The sequence below is a fragment of the Bos indicus x Bos taurus genome, chromosome 7 (genome assembly GCF_003369695.1).
Source record: "Bos indicus x Bos taurus breed Angus x Brahman F1 hybrid chromosome 7, Bos_hybrid_MaternalHap_v2.0, whole genome shotgun sequence".
NCBI classification, from domain to species: Eukaryota; Metazoa; Chordata; class Mammalia; order Artiodactyla; family Bovidae; genus Bos; species Bos indicus x Bos taurus.
This window is the reverse complement of record NC_040082.1, coordinates 42,759,097-42,783,767: the sequence shown is the minus strand read 5'-3', so window position 1 is coordinate 42,783,767 and position 24,671 is coordinate 42,759,097. Positions and strand designations below refer to the sequence as shown.

General features: G+C 38.8%; 1 protein-coding gene across 2 annotated transcripts in view; it reads left to right on the top strand.

The window, feature by feature from the left end:
• SGCD (sarcoglycan delta) overlaps positions 1 to 22,989 on the top strand; it is a 1,106,710-nt gene extending 1,083,721 nt beyond the window's left edge. The window contains exons 8-9 of one of the 2 annotated variants that reach the window (XM_027545855.1): positions 12,977 to 13,100; positions 14,466 to 22,989. In XM_027545855.1, the coding sequence (XP_027401656.1) occupies positions 12,977 to 13,100; positions 14,466 to 14,639 (298 nt within the window). In that variant the 3' untranslated portion in view covers positions 14,640 to 22,989. The remainder of the gene's footprint in view (positions 1 to 12,976; positions 13,101 to 14,465) is intronic. The other variant, XM_027545853.1, reaches the window with a different exon arrangement.
• Positions 22,990 to 24,671: the final 1,682 nt, after the last annotated feature.

Below are 24,671 nucleotides of genomic sequence, written 5' to 3'. Positions count from 1 at the left end.
TAAGATCCAAGACACAGAAATCCACAAAGGCAAAAAGTATGGAACGTCCTCAGAAGCAAGGCACCATGAGCAAGAGAGTGTTGAAACAAAAATGCACAGAAGCTTCCGATATGAGAATTAGCAGAGAAAATATAAAGTAATGTGTTCACTATGAGTAGAGAAACAAGAGAATTGAAAGAATAAAAAAACAAAGGAATATAAAAATGGCTAACAACTGAGCAATAGAGATTTTTCTAAAAATGAAAATATAATCTCAAAAAAGCAAAACTCCACTGGATGTGATGAAAACTAATAAAAAGAAATTAAATGAACATGAGACTGTGCTAAAGAATCATCCAGGAAGCAGAGAGGCAGAATAATACGAAATGTCTAATCTAAGATTCAGCATGAAAAGAGAACAGAGCAAAAACAATTTTCAAAGACGTATCAGCTGACTGTTGTTCAGAAGTGACGAAAGACACAAAACTACAAATTTAGAGAGTAGAAAAAATTCAGGGAGAGTAAACAAAATTAAATCCACATCTAGGCACATCAAAATAACATTACAAAAGAGCATCTGGAGAGAAAAGAACAAAATAGAAGTTATAGAACTGAAGACAGATTGACAGCTGACTACTTAACCACAATAGTGAGAACCAGAATACAGAGGAATAATCCTCAATTCCTGAGAGAAAATAACTATCAGCACAGCGTGATGCATCCAAAGAAAAATCTCTTTTACTAAAGAAGGTGGATTAAAAAATTATTTCAGAAAAATAAAACTGAGGATTTGCCCCAGCAAACTCTCATTAAGAGAAAATGTCAAAAATTTTCTTCATTTTAAGAAAGGGAGGTTTATGATGACAGAAGAAATAAAGATAGAAAGTGGAAATGCATATTAATAGATCTACATGACCATTGAATAAGCAATAATCTGGCTGGATTAAACACCACAGAACCAAAATACCTAATAGTACATACAGATAAATCAAGAATATCTGGATTGTTACATTTTAAAAGAAAATCCATTAAAGACTCAATATCATTAAGGTATCCACTCTTCTTAGAATTGATTTATGGATTCAACACAATCCCAATTAAATTGCCTACAGGCCTTTAAGACATATGGAAAAGGAAAGAATCTAGAAAAGCTAAACCAATGTTTTCCTTTTGCAAAAGCTAAAGGGTTCACTTTAGCTAATTCTGACTTCTTCCAAAGTCGTATCAAACAAGACAGTCTGGTATTAGCATAAGGATGACAGGGAGGCCTGGCACACTGCGGTCCATGGAGTCGCTAAGAGCTGGACATGGCTGAGCGACTGAACTGAACTGAGGCAAACAGATAAACAGAACGGAGTACAGAGTGTAAAAATATGTCTATTAGGTATGGTTAATTGATTTTCAACAAAAGCATCAGTGCTATTCAATAGAGAAACGATTCATTTTTTTTTTTTTTTTTTTCAGTAAATGGTGCTGGAACAAATAGATAAACCTACTGGGGAAAAAGTGGACCTCGACTCTATTCTTAGAAACTAATTCACGATGGATTATAAATCCAGATGTAAAACTAAAACTATAAAGCTTCTAGTGAAAGACATGGAAGAAGGTGATGATTTATTAGGGAAGGTACAGAAGTACTAAACATAAAAATATGATAAATTGACACTCATCAGAAGACATTATTTAAAAATGAAGGAAGTCATGGATTGGGAGAAAATACTTTATACAGACAGATAAATAGAAAGATTTTAGATATATGAACATACTCAGATATACATGCATATCTGAATTTTCTGAAAATGTATCTGAAATTTCAGAGATATGTTGATATATACACACAAAAAAAATTTACCTAGCATATACATCAAATCAATAACAAAAAAAAAAATAATCCAATGGTTTAAAAAAAATGGCACAAGTTTTAAATAGATCTCTCCCAAAAGAACATCTTTGAATACCCAATAAACACATGAAAAGCTGCTCAACATGGTTAGTCATCAGGGAAATGAAACTTGTAAAGAAGAATCTTTGTAGCCACTGGAATAGCTTTAATTACATCAGTATTTGTGGTAAGAATATAAAATTGCACAAGTATCTTAGAAAACAGTTTGGCAGTTTTCTTATTGTATTAATCTATGATGGTACAAAATTCAGCAGCTTAAAAAAACAAGACATTTATTTATCTCAGTTTCTGAGGGTCAGAAATCTGGGTGCAATTTAGTGATGCCTCTCACTCAAGATCAGTTATCAGGTTTAGTTAAGCTGTGGGCCAGGGCTGTGGTTTTTTGTTTGTTTGTTTGTTTTATTATTTCATGATTTATTTAAAAGACTGCAGGGGGAGGGGTAAAAAGAAAAATAAAATAAAAGACTGCAACACGTTCATCTAAAGAATTTCAAACAATGCAGACATCTAACAAATAAACAGGGAAAGTAACATTTCAAGACTCCGCTCAACCAACAGCACTCCCATCCCAACTAACCAGGGGCAACTCTTACCTTTCCATATATTTTCCTATATAAATCTAGGTACATACCACCTCTAAAATTTTAAAAATTAATTTCATATTATGCTATAAACACTGTACTGAAACTTACTTTTAAATTTCAACAATGAATCAATGATACTTCCATATTCTTACATCCAATACACATCATTTTTATTTTTTTAATTTAATTTTATTTTTTAACTTTACAATATTGTATTGGTTTTCCATATATCAAAATGAATCCGCCACAGGTACACATGTGTTCCCCATCCTGAACCCTCCTCCCTCCCCATACCATCCCTCTGGGTCGTCCCAGTGCATCAGCCCCAAGCATCCAGTATCGTGCATCGAACCTGGTCTGGCTACTTGTTTCATATATGATATTATACATGTTTCAATGCCATTCTCCCAAATCATCCCACCCTCTCACTCTCCCACAGAGTCCAAAAGACTGTTCTATACATCAGTGTCTCTTTTGCTGTCTCATATACACGGTTATTGTTACCATATTTCTAAATTCCATATATATGCATTAGTATACAGTATTGGTGTTTTTCTTTCTGGCTTACTTCATTCTGTATAATAGGCTCCAGTTTCATCCACCTCATTAGAACTAATTCAAATGTATTCTTTTTCATGGCTGAGTAATACTCCATTGTGTGATCTTTTCAAATGCTTGTCTTGAGGAAGATCTATTTATAAATGCAGTTGGTAAAACTCAGCTTCCTGTAGACTATTGGATTGAGGGCCTTAGCTCCTCACAGGCCAATGGGCTCCCCCGTTTTCTCAGATGTCTTCATAGGGCAGTGCTCAGCAAAGCATCTCTTTGAGTGACGGAATGACAGCACAAAGCCAAGATGGAAGCCACAGTCTTTTTTTAAGCTAGTCTCCTAAGTGATATCCTGGCACACTTTACTTGTGTAGAAGCAAACCACTATGTATACTTGCTCCTTGGAAGGAAAGTTATGACACACCTAGACAGCGTATTAGAAAGCAGAGACATCACCTTGCCAACAAAGTTCTGTAGAGTCAAAGTTATGGTTTTTCTAGTAGTCACGTATGGATGTGAGAGTTGGACCATAAAGAAGGCTGAGCACTGAAGAATTGATGGTTTTGAACTGTGGTGCTAGAGAAGACTCTTGAGAGTCCCCTGGATAGCAAGGAGATCAAACCAGTCCATCCTAAAGGAAATCAACCCTGAATATTCACTGGAAGGACTAATGCTGAAGCTGAAGTTCCAATACTTTGGCCACCTGATGCAGAGAGCCGACTCATTGGAAAAGACCCTTGTCAGTGGGAAAGATTGAGGGCAGGAGAAGGGGGCCGCAGAGGATGAGATGATTAGATAGCATTACCGACTCAATGGACATGAGTTTGAGCAAACTCTAGGAGATAGCAAAGGACAGGGAATCCTGGCGTGCTACAGTCCCTGGGGTCACAAAGAGCTGGGCATGACTTAGCAGCTGAACAACAACATATCCAGCCCACATCTAGGAGACAGAATCACCTAAAAGCATGAATACCAGGAGGCAAGGATCTTAGGGGATTATTTTAGATGCTATTTTAGCACATCTCTTAAAGACACACCTATGCTATAACCTAACAGTTCTACTCATAGCTACTTACTTTAGAGAAATGAAAAACTTTATCCTCATAAAGATGTATGCAATATAGCCCCAACCTCAAAACAACCAAATATCTACTAACAAGAGACTGGATAAAGGGTGCATACTTTCAGTTATAAGCTGAATGAGTTCAGAAGAGCTAGTGTACAGCACAGTGATGACTATAGTTATTAAATAATACTGTATTATATGTTTGAAATTTGCTAAAAGAGTACATTTTAAATATTGTTACCACATGGGAGCAAAAGATAAATATGTGAGGTGATGGATAGGTTAACTAATTGCAAGAATCGGTTCACAGTATACACATGTATTAAAACATCGTGTTGTACAAATATAGACAATGTTTATTTCTTAGTAAAAGTAAAAAAAAAAAAAAAACCTGTGCATTTCATTGTATGTAAATTTTTCCTTAATAAAAAGTCATCTGAAAATTTTTAAAAATGCAATTAATGTGAGAGACATATCTAAAATATAACCAAACAGAATGGATGATATTTAAAAGAATAATGTGTTCAAGGAAAATACTGACAAATAGAACAACTATACTAATAGGTAAAATGGCTTTTAAGGCAAAAAACATAAGAAATAGAACTATTTTATACATGGAATCCTAAGCTGATGTGTATTTAATAACATACCTCTCTTTATAACTGATAGATCAAACAGGTATATATCTTGAGTTAATAGACATAGAACATAGCACCAACAGCTGCAGAACACATATTCCTTTCAGACAGGCATGAATATTTGTAAAAATTAACATATACTGGCCCAAAAATCTAGTCTCAATTTTTAAATAATTGATTTATTAAAGAGATTATTAGTTTAAAACTAATGAACAAAATATACAGTAGACATATATACTAGAAAATCTTACATATTTAGAAATTAAGGAAAATCCTTCTATAAAACTTACCAGAGGAGAAATTATACTAAAATGGCAAAATATTCACACCTATATTATTAATACTTCTTTGGTATGCTGCCCCCCAGATGCATATCCTTAAATGAAAATATTAAAAATTAAGAAGGCAGAACATTTTAATTAACTAAGGCGGCAACACATTTTAGAACTTAGAATAATTCTGCAGTTCTATTTAGAACAAAAGACAGGAAAATTCAAGCACAAGAAATAAGCATAACACAGGGTTGACAAAAGCAAAAGTTAGCTCTTTGAAAAGACTAATAATTGGCAGTACTGCTCAAGGGGAAAAGACGACACGAATATAAATATTTGGAACAACAAAAGACATAACTACAAATGCTGGGGACAGTTTTTAAAATGAAAATATTATAAAAAGCTTTGCCAAGAAGTTTGAACCTCTCTATGAAATGAAAAAATACTGAGAAAAGAGATAACTTGCCAAAGTCAACCTGAGAAGAAGCATAAAACATGTATAATCCTGTAATTAACTTTAAATGGGAAAATATGTCATTCAATGCCCAGGCTTCTCAATGATTTTAAATATACAAAAGGTAAATAAATCTAATCTTTCATTAAAAATTTCAGAATAAAGTGATAGAACTTGAAAAAGATATTGATATACAATGACGTTAGTGACATGAAAGTCACTCAGTCATGTCTGACTCTTTGCAACCCCATGGACTGTATAGTCCCTGGAATTCTCCAGGCCAGAATACTGGAGTGGGTAGCCTTTCCCTTCTTCAGGGAATCTTCCCAAGCCAGGGACTGAACCCAGGTCTCCCAAACTGCAGGCAGAATGACAGCGTTAAGGTAATACCAAAAATTGAGTGGATTATTGAAAAATTAACATAATTTACCACATTAATATATTAAGTATATTATCTCAAAATATGAAGAATACAATGGTACTTGATAAAATTCACAGTAATGAATGATAGAAACTCTTAGCAAATAGAATAGAAAGGAAGTCTCTCATCATGATAAAAAGTATTTCAGGGGAAAAAAATAAAACCCTAGAACAAAGAAGTTTTACTTAATGGTGAATTTTTTAAAGCTTTCCCTTTCAAGTCAGGAAAAGGCAAGATTGCCATTTCCTTACTATTAATTAGCCCTGTATTGGACAATCCTAGACAGAACAGTATAGAAAGTAAAAGAAATAAAAAGTATTAAGAAATCAAAAGATATAGAACTGTCATAAAATAACTAGTGCCTACCAAGTAAACCTGGGTTGGGAAGATCCCCTGGAGAAGGAAATGGCAACTCCCCTCCAGTGTTCTTGCCTGGGAAATCCCATGGACAGAGGAACCTATCCATGGGTTCCAGAAGAGTCAGACATGATTTAGCAACTAAACAATAACAAGAAAAACAAAATCAACCTGTGTACAAATTATGAAAAATAAGATAATTTGTTGTTGTTCAGTCGCTCAGTTATGTCCGACTCTGTGACCCCATGGACTGCAGCACACCAGGCTTCCCTATCTTTCACCGTCTCCTGGAGTTTGCTCAAACTCAGTCCATTGAGTTGGTGATGCCATCCAACCATCTCATCTTCTGTTGTCCCCTTCTCCTCCTGCTTTATTTACCTAGGTGTTAACTATAAGATCAACATATCGAAAACAACAAACAAAAACCTGAATCTCAATACAATAGGAAAAAGAAGTAAGTGTAAGAGAAGTAATTTTTAACCAAAATATCATTTTCAGTAGCCACAAGAGATATGCTGAATCCACATAGGAAAAAAATGTCTAACTGTATTGAAATACATCCAAGAAAACTTAGTAGAGACAGATGAAATCATCATGGAGAGAACCTAAATCCAACCAAAATTCCAACAGGTCTTCCTTCATTTGATGCTGAAATTAGGTACGTAGAATAAGAAAAGGAGTCCAGAAAGGCAGTGGCTAAAAGACAAGGAAGGGAAAAGACTCCGGCCCAATTTTGGCTCCTCTTTTTATGTGTTTTTTTTCCTCCTCCCCCCTGGGCCTGCCTTCTATAAATTGGGCTAGCCAGGAGTGCTATCTGTTTTATCTGAGGTCCTCACTCTGGTCCTCGGACCTTCCTTTGTTCTAGTTTTGTGGGCTTGTCCCTTCCTTGTCTTTTAGCCACTGCCATTCTGGACTGCTTTTTCCTATTCTAACTACCTCACAGGTGTCTTGAAAAAGCAACGTAAAAGGACTTATCTTATGAAATGTAAAGAATTTAAAAGTTGTAGTAAGTTAAAACCCTTAATTGTTATCACAGGGATAGATGAATAGAATAATGAAATAGACCAGAAAGACCCATAAGTGTCTGGCAACATCATTTATGAAAGAACTAAATATAGGCTTTTCAATATATGATGTTGAGATCCTTCACCAGTATCTATTTTTACCCCCAACCTCAGACCATACCCAAACATGAATACCCAATGAATTAGAGACTTAGCAAAACATAAAAGTTTTAAAAATAATATTGAAGAACTTTATGGTTTCAGTGTAGGGAAAGATTTCTCAAATAAGACACAGAAAGCACAAATGCTAGAGGAAGAGATAATAAAATTTGGGGCATTAAAATATAAAACTTTGTTCACCCAAAGATGCTAAGCATAAAATGAAAAGATAAGCTACTGCCTCAAAAGAAGGAATTATCAACACATACCAGTACATATCAACATAATACAATTATTTTTCAGAATACATAAAGCATGATTACAATTCACACAAAATCACAAAAACAAAGACATTTCACTGAAGAAGAGTCCCAAATGGCTTACCAGCAAATAAAAAGATGCTTAACTCCATTACTAAACTAGGAAATGCATATTTAAAAGACAATAGCATCCCATTTCACACTCATTTCATAATGAACAATATCAAATGCTAGCAAGAAATAGAATAAACTCTATACATTACTAGTGGGAAAATAATAAAGCTGTAGATAAGCATACCCTAGGAGCTAGCAATGTTACTCTTCGCCTGTGTGTCCTAAAGAAAATTTACAAATAAACACCGGGATGCACATCAGAAATGACTTAGTAGAAAAAAAACTTGGGATCAATCAAAATGTCCAGCAAAAGGATGGACAATAAATCATGATGTGTGATTAACCCGAGGGAATCAAATAAATTACAGCTAGGCATGGCTGTTCCTCAGGAACAAACTGTTGAGGCCAAAAATAAATAAATCACTAAGTGGAATCATTCTGTGCATAAAGCTCAAAAACACATGATAGTGAATAATTCATCATGTAAGCAGGCAAATGTAGTAATGTAATAGTACAAAGAAAAGCAAGAAAACAGTAAGCAAAATTCATAGTACTAGTTACTCTTGAGAGAAGGAAATGGATAGAATTAGGAAAAGGAGCTCAGGGAATTACAAAGAATTTTTTTTTTTCCTAAGTAGATGGTGAGTATACCTGGGTTGGAAAGATCCCCTGAAAGATGGCATGGCAACCCACTCCAGTTTTCTTGCCTGGATAATCCCATGGATGGAGGAGCCTGGCGGGCTAGAGTCCATTGGGTTGCAAAGAGTTGGAAATGACTGAGCAACTAAGCACACACACACACACACACACACACACACACACACAAGATCTATGGCAATGTCATCCTTTTTACTATATTTATATTTGGAGAAATCTTTGCATCAATTCCAAAAGTTTAATGATTTGAAATAAATTTTTGTTTTCCACCAGTAGCCCTGGCAATAATAGGCCAGATTAGAATATCAGCTGCCTCCTGTTTAAAGCATCTCCATCACTTGACATCTATGATTGCTCAGAGACTAGTTTTCCTTCCAGCTTTCTTATGCGTCACTCACTGACATTACCTATCCAGTCTTTGTGGGCATCTGGTATGACAACGTTGTTTCAGAGTAGTGGTTCTCAAAGAGTGGTCCCCAAACTATCAGCTTCATCACCTGTGACTTGCCAATAGTGCAGGCATTCAGGTACCACCCTGAACCTAGAGTGTATAACCCAGGGGAGCCTGGCAGGGGATTCTGCTGCTCAAGTTTGAGAACCACTGTTCTGAACAGCACAGGCTAGCTTTAGGCCTCCTCTCCTAGACTTCCGTCTATTTTCAGGCTCTTTCAGTCCTCCCACAGGAGTCACATTTGCTCCTATCCGGAGCTGTATTCATTTCAAAGAGCCAACAGGACCCTCAGTTGTCTTCACCACCTCCCAAATCAGGAGGAAGCCTCCCTCCATTTTCCCTGATCAATAACCAACTAAGCAGTAGAGTCATGGTTGTTAATCTATGGTCAGAAATTGACTGAAATCACTGCAAGAGTGCTTTATCTGCTCTGTGCAGGCCCTTCAGGGCTCTTGTAGGAGCTTTTGTCACACTGGAAGGATTTAACATGTGCACATACTATTAAGTTTGCCTGAACAATAAAGGATATTAAGATGGGGTTTGAAACACAAAGCCAGTTACCCTTTGGTCTCTGTGGCCAAGGAATTGCCATTTCTACCTTATTGGAGCCTTTGACTCTAGGAAGCAGAGTAGCCGCGTTTCTCATCACTTCCAAAGCTGTGAGAGGGAAAGAGGCAGCGGTCATTTCTAAGTTCACTTCTCTGGCCTGGGAGCCCTCCTGCTGATTTCAAAGATGGTGAGAGTAAAGGGAATTCCTAAGCCTGTCTGAAAAGTCAAAGCTCCAGCTGATAAAGTTCTCCAGGCTCCAGACATGGTTTTTCTATCTTGAAAATTTCCCCTCAACTATCATTTTGTATCAGCCGTTCACCTTGAATAATATACAGCAAATAGGAACACATTCACTGTATCCTGAATTTGATGTCACTGATGTCAACCATTTCAGTAAGTTGTGAAAACCATTTAGGGTAGGAAATAAGTTTCCCTGTCACCTTACCCTTATTTACAGAGGTTGGTTTTGGAAATAAAAGTGCTAATTCCATGAAGAGAGGGTTGGCATTTACTTACAAAGCGTGGACACAGGAAAGAAGTCCAGTTTTCCTGGCACTGATATTATACACTGAACAACACACTTGGGTTTGAATCTTGGTTTTTCCCTTTTACTAGATGCACAACCTTAAGCAAGTCATTCACCTTAGTCTCCCTTGCTAGTACAACCAGGACTAAAGGAGTGCTGAAGGCATAGGATTTTGTCAGGATTAAATGAGATAACAGGCTTCCCAGGTGGTGTGATGGTCAAGAACCTGCCTGCTAATGCAGGAGATCCAGGTTCAATCCCTGGGTCAAGAAGATCCCCTAAAGTAAGAAATGGCACCCCACTCCAGTATTCTTGCATGAAACATTCCATGGGCAGAGAAGCCTGGTAGGCTACAGCCCATGGGGCTCCAAAGAGTCGGACACAACTGAGCACACACATACCCAAAAGAGATAAACAGTATCAAACACGTCCCGCAGAGCCAATCACCTGGTAAGTATTCAATAAAGCATGGCTAAGGTTTGTGGCAAGAAATAACACTAACAAAATTGACAGACCAAGCTGTCAATGGTTGGATACATCCAGTAGCTCCTGTATTTTCTAAGAAACTTGCAAGGGTTTTGATAAGTGGCATATTCAGAACTGACTTCAGGAAGATATATTTGTACATGAAGAACACTGGGAAAAAAAGGAGGACTTAGACACAAAACTTTTGAGGTTTCAGTAGTCCAGATTAGAGATGAACTAGTATATTGAGGACGGAGAAGTCATGAATTACTCTCAGGGCAGGAATAGAGACTCAGTTGTAAAGAATGGGCATGTGGACACAGCTGGGGCAGGAAAGGGTGGGACGATTTGGGAGAGTATGATTGACATATATACTACCACGTGTAAAATAAATAGCTAGTATCAAGTACAGGGAGTTCAGCTTGAAGCTCTGTGGTGAATTTAGAGGGGTGGGATGGGGAGTGGGTGGGTTCAAGAGGGAGGGCTATATGTATACATAAAGCTGATTCACTTCATTGTATAACAGAAATGAACAGAGCATTGTAAAGCAATCATACTCCAATTTTTTTTAAAAAGTTGAGTTAACCATTGTAATAAGGGAAGGAGAGAAGGTCAAAGGAAAGGGAAAGAGAGAAGATGGTTTGAGGACTGTATCCTGGGCAAGGTGGAGAAGTGCCATTGAGAAGATGGTGAACGAATGTGGAGGTGAGTAGGCAGTATTGTCAGAAGGGAAGTTTATGCCATGGGATGAATATTAGTGAAAACAGAAGGTTAGACAATGCTAGGATAAGGCGTATGAGTAAGCCAGACCTTACAGGAGAGAAGCAAAGAAAATGGCAGAAAACCATCGGCAGATTTTAGAAGTAAGCTATAGAAAGAGCCCGACTGAGTTGGATTAAGTCCTAGACAAGGCTGCACTGCAGGGACATCATTCTCTGCTGTTCTAGTGACAAGACCCCCCTTCCTTGCCCAGATGTTCTAGTGAGAAAAACCGCAGGCAAAAGAAGTCCGCCATAATTCAAGATGGATCCATACTCAGCTCAGCACCAACTTGGTGAAGATCTTGTGAGGAGGAAGGGATAGGATGGGGGATTTTTGCCACACACAAAGGGGTGAGGTCACAAGGGAAAGGAGGACTGAAAGAGAAGCTCAAGCCAGTCCTTTCCAGAGGACTAGAGACTTCGGGGACCCAGACCTGGGAAATGGAGAAGAACCCTTTGTTGGTACCTGTGCAATATGGCTTGGAATCACTCAGGGTGGCACCCCAATGGTGCCTTGCTCTTCTCACCACTTACTGATGTCCAAGAGAATGTGCCCTACCCATGGGGGCTGGTAGAAGCAAAACATGGAGTCAGCGGTTGGCAGAGAGAATGATGTGATGTTCCTTTTAAACATGTTCAAAGTGTTTGAAAATTAGGAGTGGAGAAATATAAATGCAGAAAATTGATCTGATTTAGAGTGGTTTGGTGGCCATTGCCGAGGGCTATGCTTTCTAAGTTCAAATATTTTATTTGTAACAGGGAAGAGGATCTTCATTCAATTCAACTGGGTGATATACTGTTAAAATCTAGAATACTTAGAGGATGAGTTTTAGTTCATATTTTTTGCATAAAATAAGATAGGCAAAAAACTTTCTATGAAGCATTATCCTCTTTTTGCCAATAATTAGCACAGAATGTGGCTGATTCTCCTTTCTCTCAACTTAATTTACATACAATAAAATTCACTGTTGGATAGTATAATTAGTCCAAACAGTTTCTATAAACACATGGAGGTACCTAACTACCATTGTAACCAATACAGAGAACAGTTCTGTCACCAAAAAAGCATCTACCCTTTATAGTTAAATCACCTCCCTCTCACTCCTAGCAACAACTTATCTATCCTGAGTCTTCTTTTGATAACTGCCTATTTGAGTAAGGCCTGAGATTTCTTTATGACTTGCAAGTGTCATAACAACAGTCACAGCAGTAATAGTATTGATTAACACATATTAATCATACATTTCCAATGTGCCAGGCACCACTTGGAGCACTTTAGACATGAGGAAACTGAGGCTTTGAGAAATTTTGGAAAAGAGAGGAGGAAAGGACTTTCCAAGGACATACCATAGCAGCCCCATGGCTTGGGTCAGTCATGTCCAACTCCTAGGTCTATTTTCTTAACCTCTACCTGTTCCCAGGAAGACACAGAAAGTAGAGCAAAATGGAGAGAATACCTACCAATTTCAGGAATCTCAGTTTAGACTTGAAACTGCCTTACTCTAGAGATAACTTATGTAAAAATGTGGTTAATCATGCTAATGAAGCAACAATTAACTAGGTGTAGGACGGAACAAAACTAGGATCCTGGAACACCTTCCTTACAATCTTTATGATGTGCAATGAAGAGAAGGCCCGGATACGCTGTGTCCACCCTAATAAAGTTGATCAGGTGTGTGAAGCAAAGGTATAAGCACTTTCTCATCAGATACTGAAGTGTCATCTCAATGCTCAGAAGCATCAGCTTCCTCCTAAATTTACTAAGAGTGAAATGCGATCTCGACTTTTCGTCTTGTGTATATTTCAGGTTGGAGTCCCCGACCCGGTCTCTGGTGATGGAGGCCCCCAAAGGAGTAGAAATAAATGCAGAAGCTGGCAACATGGAAGCCACCTGCAGAACAGAGCTGAGACTGGAGTCCAAAGATGGAGAGGTAGGCGTGAGAGGGCCAGAAGCCCAGAGAGGCACAGCTCCAATGAGCCAACGAGTCTTCTAAGACACATCACTGCTTTGCCTCTGAAGTTGATCCTACAGTGTAACAACAAAAAGCCAACCGGGAGGTTTTATTTCAGGATCACATATATTGAACAGCACAATTATAAGCCAAACCCACAACCCATACAAGTTATGACTCATTATTTGTAAAGTGCTGAGCTGATAGAACATATTACAAAAACAGAATTATAAGGACAGCTGTAAAAATGAATGCTAATTCCAAACCCTCTCATCACCTTAAAATAGATTTAGTTGGCTGGTATAATTAAACTGTAAAACACACGAGACTATTTAAAGAGAGGCTTAGTTTACTTGTCGTCATTTTTAAGTGTATGCATCTACTTTTACCGAAAATGGAAAAGTAAGACCTAACAGCTATCCCAAATCAGAACAAGTCAAAACTTAGATAGGCAATGAGAGGCTAAGAGATGAGAGGCGGCAAATATTCATTCTCTTACCCCAATACAGTCTCACTTTGGTGAACAGAAGAGCTGCTTGTGTTTTTGCAAGCAAGGGAAGCCAAATCCCCGAAGAAAATACAATTCAAATGCAAACTTTTGAAAATGCCTTCATCCTATTCATAAGTGAATTTTTCTATTTAAGATTTTTTTAAAGAGGAAAAATGTGTTTTTAAAGCAAAACTCTATTCCACTTTCCATATCTCCTTAGAGGTTATCAGTCTCCACCTGCTTCTGTTCACTAAGCCCGACTTTTGATTGGTTTGGCATGTGCTATATTTGTTTTAACAGAGCAAGTCAGATAGAGCTTTCAGTTATCAAAACTGTCTCCACAGACAGCTGCAGACTCCAAACCACACACATTTAGAAGGAATGACTACATCACAGATGCAATTTATAGCTATCAGGATCTAGACGCTGGAAGGATCAATTATAATCCTGACATTTAAGCACGAAGTGCTGCATGTTCTTGAAGCCCCACCCCATACCTAAATGTATAGAGAGGCTGAGAATGTCAAAGAAAAGAAAATAGTAAAGAATAGTAAGGAAAATTGTTACCCTACCATTTCCAAATTTACATCACTCTAGGAATCCGTTCACATTCCACATGATATACTATTACAAAATACTAATATAAACATGATTTTGCCAGTGCAACACTGTCTGACTAGAATACAAGCTTCTGGGAGGGAAGAGACTTGACCTGTCTTATTCATCCCTGAATTCCCAGCATCAACAATGCTGAGCACAGTAGGTGCTCGTTCGATTTCAACTGAACATTCTTATCCACTGTTTTGGAATGTCAAGAGGATAAGTGACTCTTCCTTCCTGTTTCCTCTCTTTAGATTAAGTTAGATGCTGCGAAAATCAAACTACCTAGACTGCCTCACGGATCCTATACGCCCACAGGAACGAGGCAGAAGGTGTTCGAGATCTGCGTCTGCGCCAACGGGAGGTTATTCCTGTCCCAGGCAGGAACCGGTTCCACCTGTCAGATAAACACAAGTGTCTGCCTGTGAGAGACCATCTGTGGTGGACTCTGCCGGCAGCATCCAGGCCTTTTTTGGCTTTAGACCCTGGCTGCCAGCTATTTTTACTAGAACACGGAAAGCCTATCAAAGACCTTGTGTGTATGTGCGTGCGTGCGTGCGTGTGTGTATGCGTGCGTGTGTTTGCGTGTGTGGGTGGATATAAATATATATAAATATATATAAATAAATATATATATCCTCTGTATAAAATGAGGTTTCAGTACAAAAGGAACCATGGGTGACCCTGTGATATCCACTGTCATTGCTCTCCCAACCCTGTCATGTACATGATAAAATCAAAACACTTATTTGGGCCTAATATTCTCCAGACCCTGCTGAACCACACAGTGTATCGACACTTACTGAATATTCCGCTACATGTTTGAGTAACAGCCTGTCTTTTCTTTTAGTGTCATCACAAGGCAGTGATGGCGGGAATTTGCAAGTCGCCCTCAGGGGCTAAGACCCTTCTAGTAAAAGCAGACCCTTAGTTCCCTTTATGAGCTTCCACACAGCCAGCCATCCTCTCCCTCTTCAAGTCAAATGCCTCTAGAAGTCAGACAGAGGAACTCAGACTGGCTGTGCTACTTTGGCATCCAAATACACCCAGGCTTTCATGGTTGTGGAATTTGGAGGATGGATTTTAGCAAAGTTTGAATGACTCTCCCAACTCCTGCTAGCCTCCATCCTTCAAACTCACATATTATCCCACAGTCAAAACAGGAGCTGTAAATCAGCACAAAATAGGATAACAGCTGCTCCTCAGTCGGCTGGAAGCTACTCACTGGGCTGACAGACTAAGAATAAAAGACATAAACAGATATGTCTCTGTTTAAAGGGAAAAAAAATGGCTCAAAATCTGTTACATCCTCACTTTTGACTTTTATCCAGCGGGCTCCTACCCAAAATGATCAGGTCAATCCAAATCCTTAAGAGTGGAACCCCCTACCCCCATGAGAAGCTATTTGGAGGTGGAAGTCAAAGAGTGGCATAGGGAACAGAATTATTTTTAAATATGTTTCTGGGGACTGGTAGGTAATTTAGAGGCATGCCTTTTATTTTTAAAGGCATGCACAAACTCTGCCTCCAATCTTCTTACAAAGTTTTTCAGTATTCGGATATTCATTTTCCTAAATTGACCGTTGTTTTCTCTAAGAATAGTGACCCAAGAATCACAGCCATGAAGTACCATGTGCCCCCAGGAATGTTCACTGAACATTACTCAAGAGTCAAGTGTCTTCCTTAGAATCGCTCTGTCCCCTGGTGCCCAGTGGTCCCTGCTCCCCTGCATATGGCAGCAGCTCCCTAATTCCCGCCATCAGCTACCTCCCATCACCCCACTTTCATCATCACGCTCCAGGGTCACCCTGGCCAGCTCTTGTGCTGGGACAGGAGATTACACCGTCTCTGTTCAAAGAGGGGGAAATGTGCCTGTGCCTTACGTCAATGCACTCAGCAAGGAGAAGCACATCCTGTTTATCTTGTTGTTACCTGTAGTTTATTTTGGGTGATTGGAGGGAAAGGGTAAAATAATGACCGGTAAAATAATGACCATCTTAAAAGCTGGTAGACAAACCAAGTGGCTGACAGATGTGGACTCCGAGGAGCCCGGAAGGGAGACATAACTGGTTTCTACCTCCCTGGATGCCACTTGGCAAGCAGGGGCCCCACAATCCTAAATGAAGTCGTATTTGTAGGCCTGAATGGCATTTGTTTTTTCCTCAACAGGGTTCTACTTTTTCTTACTTCACAAGCAGAGGTGACATTTGCCATAGAAAATGAATAAGAGGTTTGGTATTTTTGAGATGACACTCAAGCATCGGGAGGCTGAGATTGCACACGTCGGGGGTAAAAACAAACCGTGTGTTGCTTGGTCACTTAGCAGTTGGGGGAGGAAGGATGGTTCTAGCTTGACCAGTGGCTCTGCTGGCTTCTGGACCCCGGGCTCCCTCCAGTCACTCCTGCTCAATGTCCATACAGAAGAACTGGGTTGCTCAATGGTGAGACCATATGATTGCTTATTTTTCAGCATTAGGGTCTAAAAAAGAAAACGGTAAAAAAAAAAAAAAAAAATCCAGTTGCTCTGGCTCAGTACTATTTATATCATGTAGAATCACACTGCCAGAATCTGCATGTACCATATCCAGGGTTATTCCAAGCCAAGAAAGGCCCTCCTTGGCAACTCGGAGCATCTACCCCGTATCTTTCAGATCAACAGTAGTTATGAGGTCCTTTGTGGCTACATACCTGAAAGCAAAGGGTTTTTGTGTTTTGTTGTTTTTTTTTTTTTTAACAGAGACCATCTTTGCATTTTGTCATCTCAAGTACCTGTTCTAAGGATGACAAAGAAACAGAAGTTTCACTGAGCTCTTTCATCTAATTTTGTTCTAATTGTTAAATGAAAAGTCTGAGAGGAGCACCTTGGGAATTTTATGCCAATAAAAAAGAGTGGTGTGATCCCATTTGCAAAATTTAATCCTAAAGGTACTCAGATCACAAATAGAATAAAAAGAATAATAGCAACCAAGAATAGAAATCAAGCACCTATGGGGACAGACATGATATAAAATTCTGATTTTCATTTGTGCTAAATGACTACAATATAGGTAATGAGCAGGAAGTTTGGCATGGATTAAATTATGTATTTCAGTTCAGACTTTAGAATTCGGTAAATGCATATTAAGTCCTCAATGTACATTTTTTCCCCTAACTTCCTCTATGTCCCTGATCATGACAAAACTGAATTCTGGAAAAAGAAATCTCTTTTACATTAAAATCTGATAATTTTAATTTATAACAATGAAATGCTTTCTGATCTTTATATACAGTATCTTCTGGACAATCACATCTCTCAGAATATTAAGCAGTGGGTAGCATAATGAAGAGCTTAAATGAATTTTCAATATTCTAGAAGTTCTAGTATTTTAATATTTTTCAGGAAAGTTTCACCTCCAAATGTTTAGCACCTAGTTTATTGGATATCTGCTAATAAGTTGTTAAAGTTGAGTCTTAAGAAATGATTAGTACGAAGGAGGTTTTCAAAAGCCTTTTTGGTGTCATCAGTCTAGGTGGAAACTTGATATGAAGCTTTATCTTTCTGTTACCAAGAGATAAGAACCTATAAACTTGAACTGGCTTTTAACTTCATTTAGGTCAGTTTCCCTTGGTTGATTCTCATTCTATGTCCAGCACCACAGACCAAAGATTGCTTGAGTCTTGACTCTAGCACAGGGTCAACAAACTCTGGTCCCCAAGCCAAATGGGACTCATCATCTGTTTTTGTAAATAAAGTTTTATTTTAACACAGCCACATCCATCCACTTACATGTTATAGATAGCTGATTGCATACTGGACCAGCAGGGTTGGGTATCTGTGCCAGAAACCTCATGGCCCAGTTACTCGTGACACAGTTACTAATTGGTTTTTCAGTAAAAGTTTGCTGACACCTGGCATAGAGGTCACGTGTAGTCTCAACTGTGTCGGACACAGCAGGAGAGAAAGCAGCTGATAGTGGTACATTTCCAGGCATGCTTGGGAATATAAATATATGGTTATAGAAAAGATGTTCCACCTTCCATTGCACATAAAAGATATCCACTTGTCTAAGAAACACAGGCTCATAGGATTCTTGGGAAGACGGAAGATGGAATTAGGGAAGGGTTGAGTGAAAGAGGAAAGCTGTGATCCTCCAAAAAGTTTTCCTAGGATCCTTAATATATAGGGGTTCCTTGGGTCAGCATCATCATGTGACATGAAGTGAAGCAGGGGTCCTTTGATTTATATCTAGAATCTCTTTCCTGAAGAGACTATTTCTGCAGTCTCTGCTTAGAGGTTTCTATCTCACCTTCTCATATTCCAGAAAGACGCCCATTCCATGGTCCTCTGAAGAATATTTTTGACTCAACACATCGTTTTGGCATCCATCACCTCAATTATTCACACCCACAGCAGACTTGCTGTCTTATGACTACATCAGGCCTGAAGAGTTGGCAGGACCAATAAATAATTAGAAATATTCAAAGAACTATCTTAAAATATGTAAGAAGAAAAAATATAAAATTATTTCATGAAGCTACTGCTGGAGAATTGGAGGTCAGGGGGAAAGGCTGCCTTGATGTTGTCTCCAAGGATCTGGGTCTTTGTTCTCTGGTGTAATAGGAGTAAAGGAAAGACCTACTTTGAATTCCAAAATCTCTGCCTCTGCATGGTAAGGCAGGTTCCTCCCAGAGATTTGTCCCTTCAGTCAGCACCCCTATTGCTAATCCAGGACTTCATATTCAATATTGTTAAAGTAGCACCAGTTATGAATGATTCTTTGTAAGTAGTAGTATTCCTGTTAGGGAAAGAACGGTGTTTATTTTTTTACCCACCATTTACCAGACCCTAATCGACATTAGTTAAAGGAGTTCTTCAGCATTTTATCTGGATTCAACTGAGAGGATTAAACTGGCCTTCACAGGAGCAGCTACGTGAGAATATCTTGATTTATTTTAGGCAAAACATAGCCTGATGTTTGAACCAAGGAAGTAAACAGATCCATTTAAGCACCAGATCCTTATTTTTTTAAGGCTCTCTGAAAGGTGAAAATCCCGTTTAAGTAGGTTGTAAACATGACCCCTTTTCTCTATTTCTCTTGCTCTGAGAAATCTTAGGCACAAAAAGAATAACAAAGCAGTTCCTGGAATGGAACATTTGCATGGTGCCCCAGTAGCAGGTAGAGGGGAAAAGTCATAATAAAAGAAACAACCTTAGAAAACAGGCCTTTTATCTCAAAGATAAAATGTCTCTCTTTTGGTCTTTCATCACTTTTTCCTCAGTGGAAGGCTCCCCCTAGTCCCAACATATTTCCATTAAAATAGTCAAAGCTACTGCACTGGGGTGTCAGATGCATCTCTTTCTTTGTGGTAATCAGAATTTCAAATTACACAGTTGCCTCTGAATTTCTCATTCACAAAGCTAAACCACTGATAAGAGATAAAGCGCTCTGAAGCCCGCTGCTTCAGCCAGCACAGCACACCGCACACATTAGCACTTTCAAAAGCAATGTGATTTCTATGGTTCTTAAAAGCTTTCTTCATAATGGAGTCCTTGAAATTTCTCAAGACAGGTCTGAATGGCAAAGGGAAAAGAATTATTTGTGGGAGGTCCTCGTTTTGAGTATTGTTAGAGCACAAGAATAAAAGAAAACATCCCCCTGGGGGTGACCCATGATCTATGGGCTATTTTCTTTGGTTTTATCCTACCCCACATCTTCTTCTTTTTAGGTACTGAGTAGGATATTAGCATCTTCCCCTGAAACAAAGAGCAGTTCAAAGGATGCAACAAGAGGTGTGATGTCAGAACAGTATTAAGGATGTTAACCAAACCCATCAGTAAATAGTCTCAAACATACCAACAGCAATGCTGACTTCCTAACTTCTGCCCAACAAGTGGTGATCAGTTCCACCTCCAGGAGGTTTTCAACTGAACAAAGGAAAACACTATCAACAGGAAGTATTTTTAGAGTTCAAATCCAGCTGTCGCAAGGGGAAACCAGAATAGTATTCCAAAACACCCCGTTAGGCACATAGACACCCTCACTAGACAGTGAAGGGATTTTGCTCCATCACTGAACGTGACCTAAAGTCAGACAATAAAACAAGCTGACCTCTTTCAGACAAGAGAGAAGACCTGTCTTACCTAAAATCTATTCTGCACTCCTAGACTCATCTGGTAATCCCATTTCTTTATTGTCTTCACAGCCTAATTCTATATTTGCATTATTTTGGTGAAATCAGAGACAGCCCAGATTTCCTAAATCCCAAGTTGATCCATAGGTTACAAAGGAGCAGTATAGCGAAGTACTGTCTGAGGGCAAAAGATATTTGATGACCAAGAAGACACGGATGCTTCTTTAGTCTCCATATTTATATAATTCACGAAGTCCTAACTTTTGGGGGGATGTCATAGTTTCTTTTGAGGATCTGAGCAAGTTGTGAACCTTCTTCTCAAATCACACCCATGACTCTTACATAAGGTCAGAGAGGTCTCCTTGGACCCACAGCCTATCCTAAAACATGGCAAGAGCTGGGTTCTATTTCTCCAATTATAATGATAATTTTTATGAACTAGTATTCATTGAGCGCTGTGTGCTAGCCACTGTGCTGAGTTTTTTATATGCATCCACTTATTTCATCTTCAAAACAATCCTTTGAGTTTGGTTCCATTATAGTTCCAATCTACAGATGTGGAAACTGAGGCTTAGAAAGGCTGGGAAACTTGCTCAAAGTCCCTAGTTAGAAAAGGGCACAGCGGGAATGAGGGTCTAACTCCAGACCACTATGCTGTGAAGTCACCAACAGGTCAAGCTATTTGTCAAGCTGTTAAGAAATGTCTCCTACCAGTTTTTAAACTAGTCCTTCTTGTGTGGATGAGACTATAAAACTGTATCTCCTTTCTTTCTATCTTATGAGTGACAGCATCCAGCACTGAAAGAGAGATACCTATGGTAAAAATATAGAAGATCTAAGTAACAGAATCTGGTACCAAAAAAAACACCAAATAGTTTGCTTTATGATTCTTATTAAATCAGGCTCCTTCTTCTTATAAACTCAAAGATGCCTGGGTTGTCAGCCTTACATTTAAGAATTAAACTTTAATCCTCAATGATCTATAGTTGAGACTACACAAATAAGCATTTCTGCTCACACAACTCTCCTTCCCCTGTATTTCACTTCAAAAGACAAATGTCTTATTTTAGGTGAGCTCTTTGATACCAGTTGGCTATCATTCTTCCCTACATTTAGCTGTGGCAAGACTCCAGGAGAGAATCAAATAGAAAGGAATTCAACTGTCTGTATTTCCCTACAAGAAAATAAGACTGGCAAGAATTCAGTTAGCACCAGGTGTTCAGGACCAAGCTGGCCCCTTTGGCTGGGATAATGGTTCGAGTCTCACACCCCGTACCTGGTCAGTCATCACTAATGGTCCATAACCCCACATACCCCATGCGCAGAATTTTTCTTACCAAAGCACTCAGGCCATCATTGCCAATTGATCTGAGTTGGAAAGGGGACCCACCTGCCAATTCTTGTTGCAACAGCGGCACACTTTAACCCTGAACCTGTACAGCTGACACCAGTGTCCTAGATTCAGCAAAGAGGTTGGTGGCATTCCAATGACTAAGGGAGCAGATGAGTGCATCTGAAGTTCCTTATAACGTCGTGGCTTTGGGGCACTTTCATTTTCTAAGCCAAGGGATGAGGGTTTGATCTCTAAGAGTTCAAAGACTTAAAATCATTTTGAAGAATTAACTCAGCCAGGGACAATCGGAACAGGTTAAACTGGTATGCCCTTGTGCAGCTCCTATTAGCCTGCCCCTACCCAGAGCTTTGCAGTGGCACAGTGGCAGAGGGTGGGTCTGTCCTGCTTTTTCTGTGTTTTCTCCACATCACATGTCTGACCCCTGGAGGGCTACAGACAGAGCCTCTCATTGCTCCTAACACAGTCAATCCCAGTGCTAACCAGGGTCCTGTCGTGCTCCTGTGGCTCTGCCACCTCTTAAACCTTAGTAAAGGGATGAACTAAAAATGTCAAATATCCTATTTTAGGGTAAGTCATTCAGGGATTTTCTTTTACTGATGTATGTGTCCAAACAGCAAATTAGGAAAAGGTATCTTTAAAGGGTCTCATGGAACTAACATCACCAGAGCCAGCAGTCAAGTTCCCTAGCAGACACAGGAGATCTTGGCAAAGTAGAAGGAAGAGTCTGCAAACCTGAATTTGGGATGGACACAAAACTAACCTAATTTATAGGTAGTGTTTTGTGAGGCAGTAATAGAGTTTGCCATCTGTTAACCGCCTACCCAGTCAAGTTTCTCTCTTTTTGAGGCCACATTAAAGCAGAGGAACACTTCTTTAGGAGATCAGGTTTGAGAAAGGAAAAGCAGGGAACCATCCATCACTATGCTGGCTAAACCCACTCCTGGAGAAGCCAGATTCTGGTGCTTTCACAGTAAAGATAAGGTCATAAAAGTCCTATTTGCTTGGAGATTTTGAAAAAGGAACCCCATTTCCTTAAGCAATTGAGTTCAGCCTTTGGATTATTTTTTTTTAACTTGTTTTTTTTTGTTTTTCTCTCGATTTGGGTGTGATGTAAGAAGAGCTTTTTAGTTTTGTTTTGAATAACATCAATCCTTGCACACTCTATGCAAAAATTTTGTAAGCATTGCAATAATGCTATGAATTACAAGGAACTATTTTAACTTTATTACACTTTCTGTATAAAAATTTTGTATTTAATATTATTTCAACTGCAGTCTTGTAAAATATATTAATAAAAATAATGATTGGTAAGAAGGAAAGCACCCTTGTCCACTTCTTTAGGGAATTCCACTTGCACAGTTGATAAAACAGTTACTCCTGTTGACTCTGCCACAGAAATAAATTTTAAGGTTAACTTCTCTTCTTCTCTTTGATCAGTGGCCTAACATGTTATTAAGTCATTTTTGTTTTTAGGAAGAGATTCACACAGGCTGCTTTTTGAAAGGGAGCTTAATATAAGGTAACACCTGCCTAGAACTGGGGAGTCCCCAGGACCTGGAGAAGGTAAGGGAACAGCCATCCTCTACCATTTTCCTAAAGACCTGGACAGGCTCCTTCTGCTGTAGTTTACCACTCCTATCCCTAAATCAGTGAAGAAGCCAGTCTGCTTGATCTGCATTTTTAATCAGGATACCTTAGCATTCCTGGTCAGCCTATGGATCAGCCACCTGTAAGCCAGTTGCCCATCCCTGGTCCAATTTTTATCCTTTTCCACAGAATACCCTAACCCTGCTTCCCAAATGGGGACAACGTATGACAGAAGGATATCATGGCATCACACACCACAGTCAATCCTCCATTTCAGCATCTCACTCTCCTGGCCTGCCAGAGTACCACATTTTTGAACATACTATTCTATCCACCTTGGAAGGTGGTGCCCTTCCAAGTCGCACCACCCTATCACAGATATCATCCTTCAGGATCCCATCCCCATGTCATCTTTTCTCTGCCCTTATCATTCTGAAGTCCCCTGTTAATTTGTTCTAATTTATTTCATAATCCTATGTTGTATTGTGATTTACCTATCAGCTTGAGACCCTAGAATGCTTATATTCATTTTTAAAGTTTATAATGGAGTAATGACATATGAATAGATTCTCACAATTACATGTTAAGGTAGAGAGGTCATTTTCTCATCTAGAAAATCTAAGACTAATTTTATTTTACATATCCAATACATGACAGAACCCATATGCATTCCCCATTATACTTTCATCATAGGTTACACCTCCCGTCAAATTAAGCTCCTGACTACAAATGATGCTGAAGCAACACTGCAGAATCCTCAAAAGGTAAAATGCTACAGGGAAAATTTTTCTCACAAGTGGGGTGCAGTAATTTTAGTACATGGTTTCCTTTTTGGGGAAAACTTACCAAAGAAACCTAAATCAAAGAGAATGAAGTCAGAGAAGTCACCATTCAAGATGCATTGGTGAAAAACATGTTGAAGCATGGCTAAAATGATAAGGAAACACTAATGAGAGTGAAAGGCTATTACTGGTGACTTGAACTAATTGACATGATTGCTAATACAAAATTACAAAACAGATGAAATACTGAGTAGCTAAAAAGAGTTCTATTCATTTTCCTTCACAGAAGGAACTCTTTTAAAGTGGCAAATAGGTTTAAAACAGCAACTTTTACATTTCCTCCAACTTGACTCCTTTGAAAAAGATGCAAAAACTCTGTAGTTCAGTTAGCCACCAAGCCCCACTTTACCCAAGGAAAAGAGTCCTGGGTACAGAGCCAGAGAATGGGAGTCAGTGCAGAGAAATACATACATTTCAGGGAGAAAACGTGTGAATAGCATGTATGAATTTGCTTCTCCAATTAAGTTCAATGACAGGCTAATTTTAGTCTGTGCATGCTAATTTTTTTTTTTTTTTTTTTTTTGCGAATTTTAATTATCCTCAATAACACCAAATATTTGGTGTTTG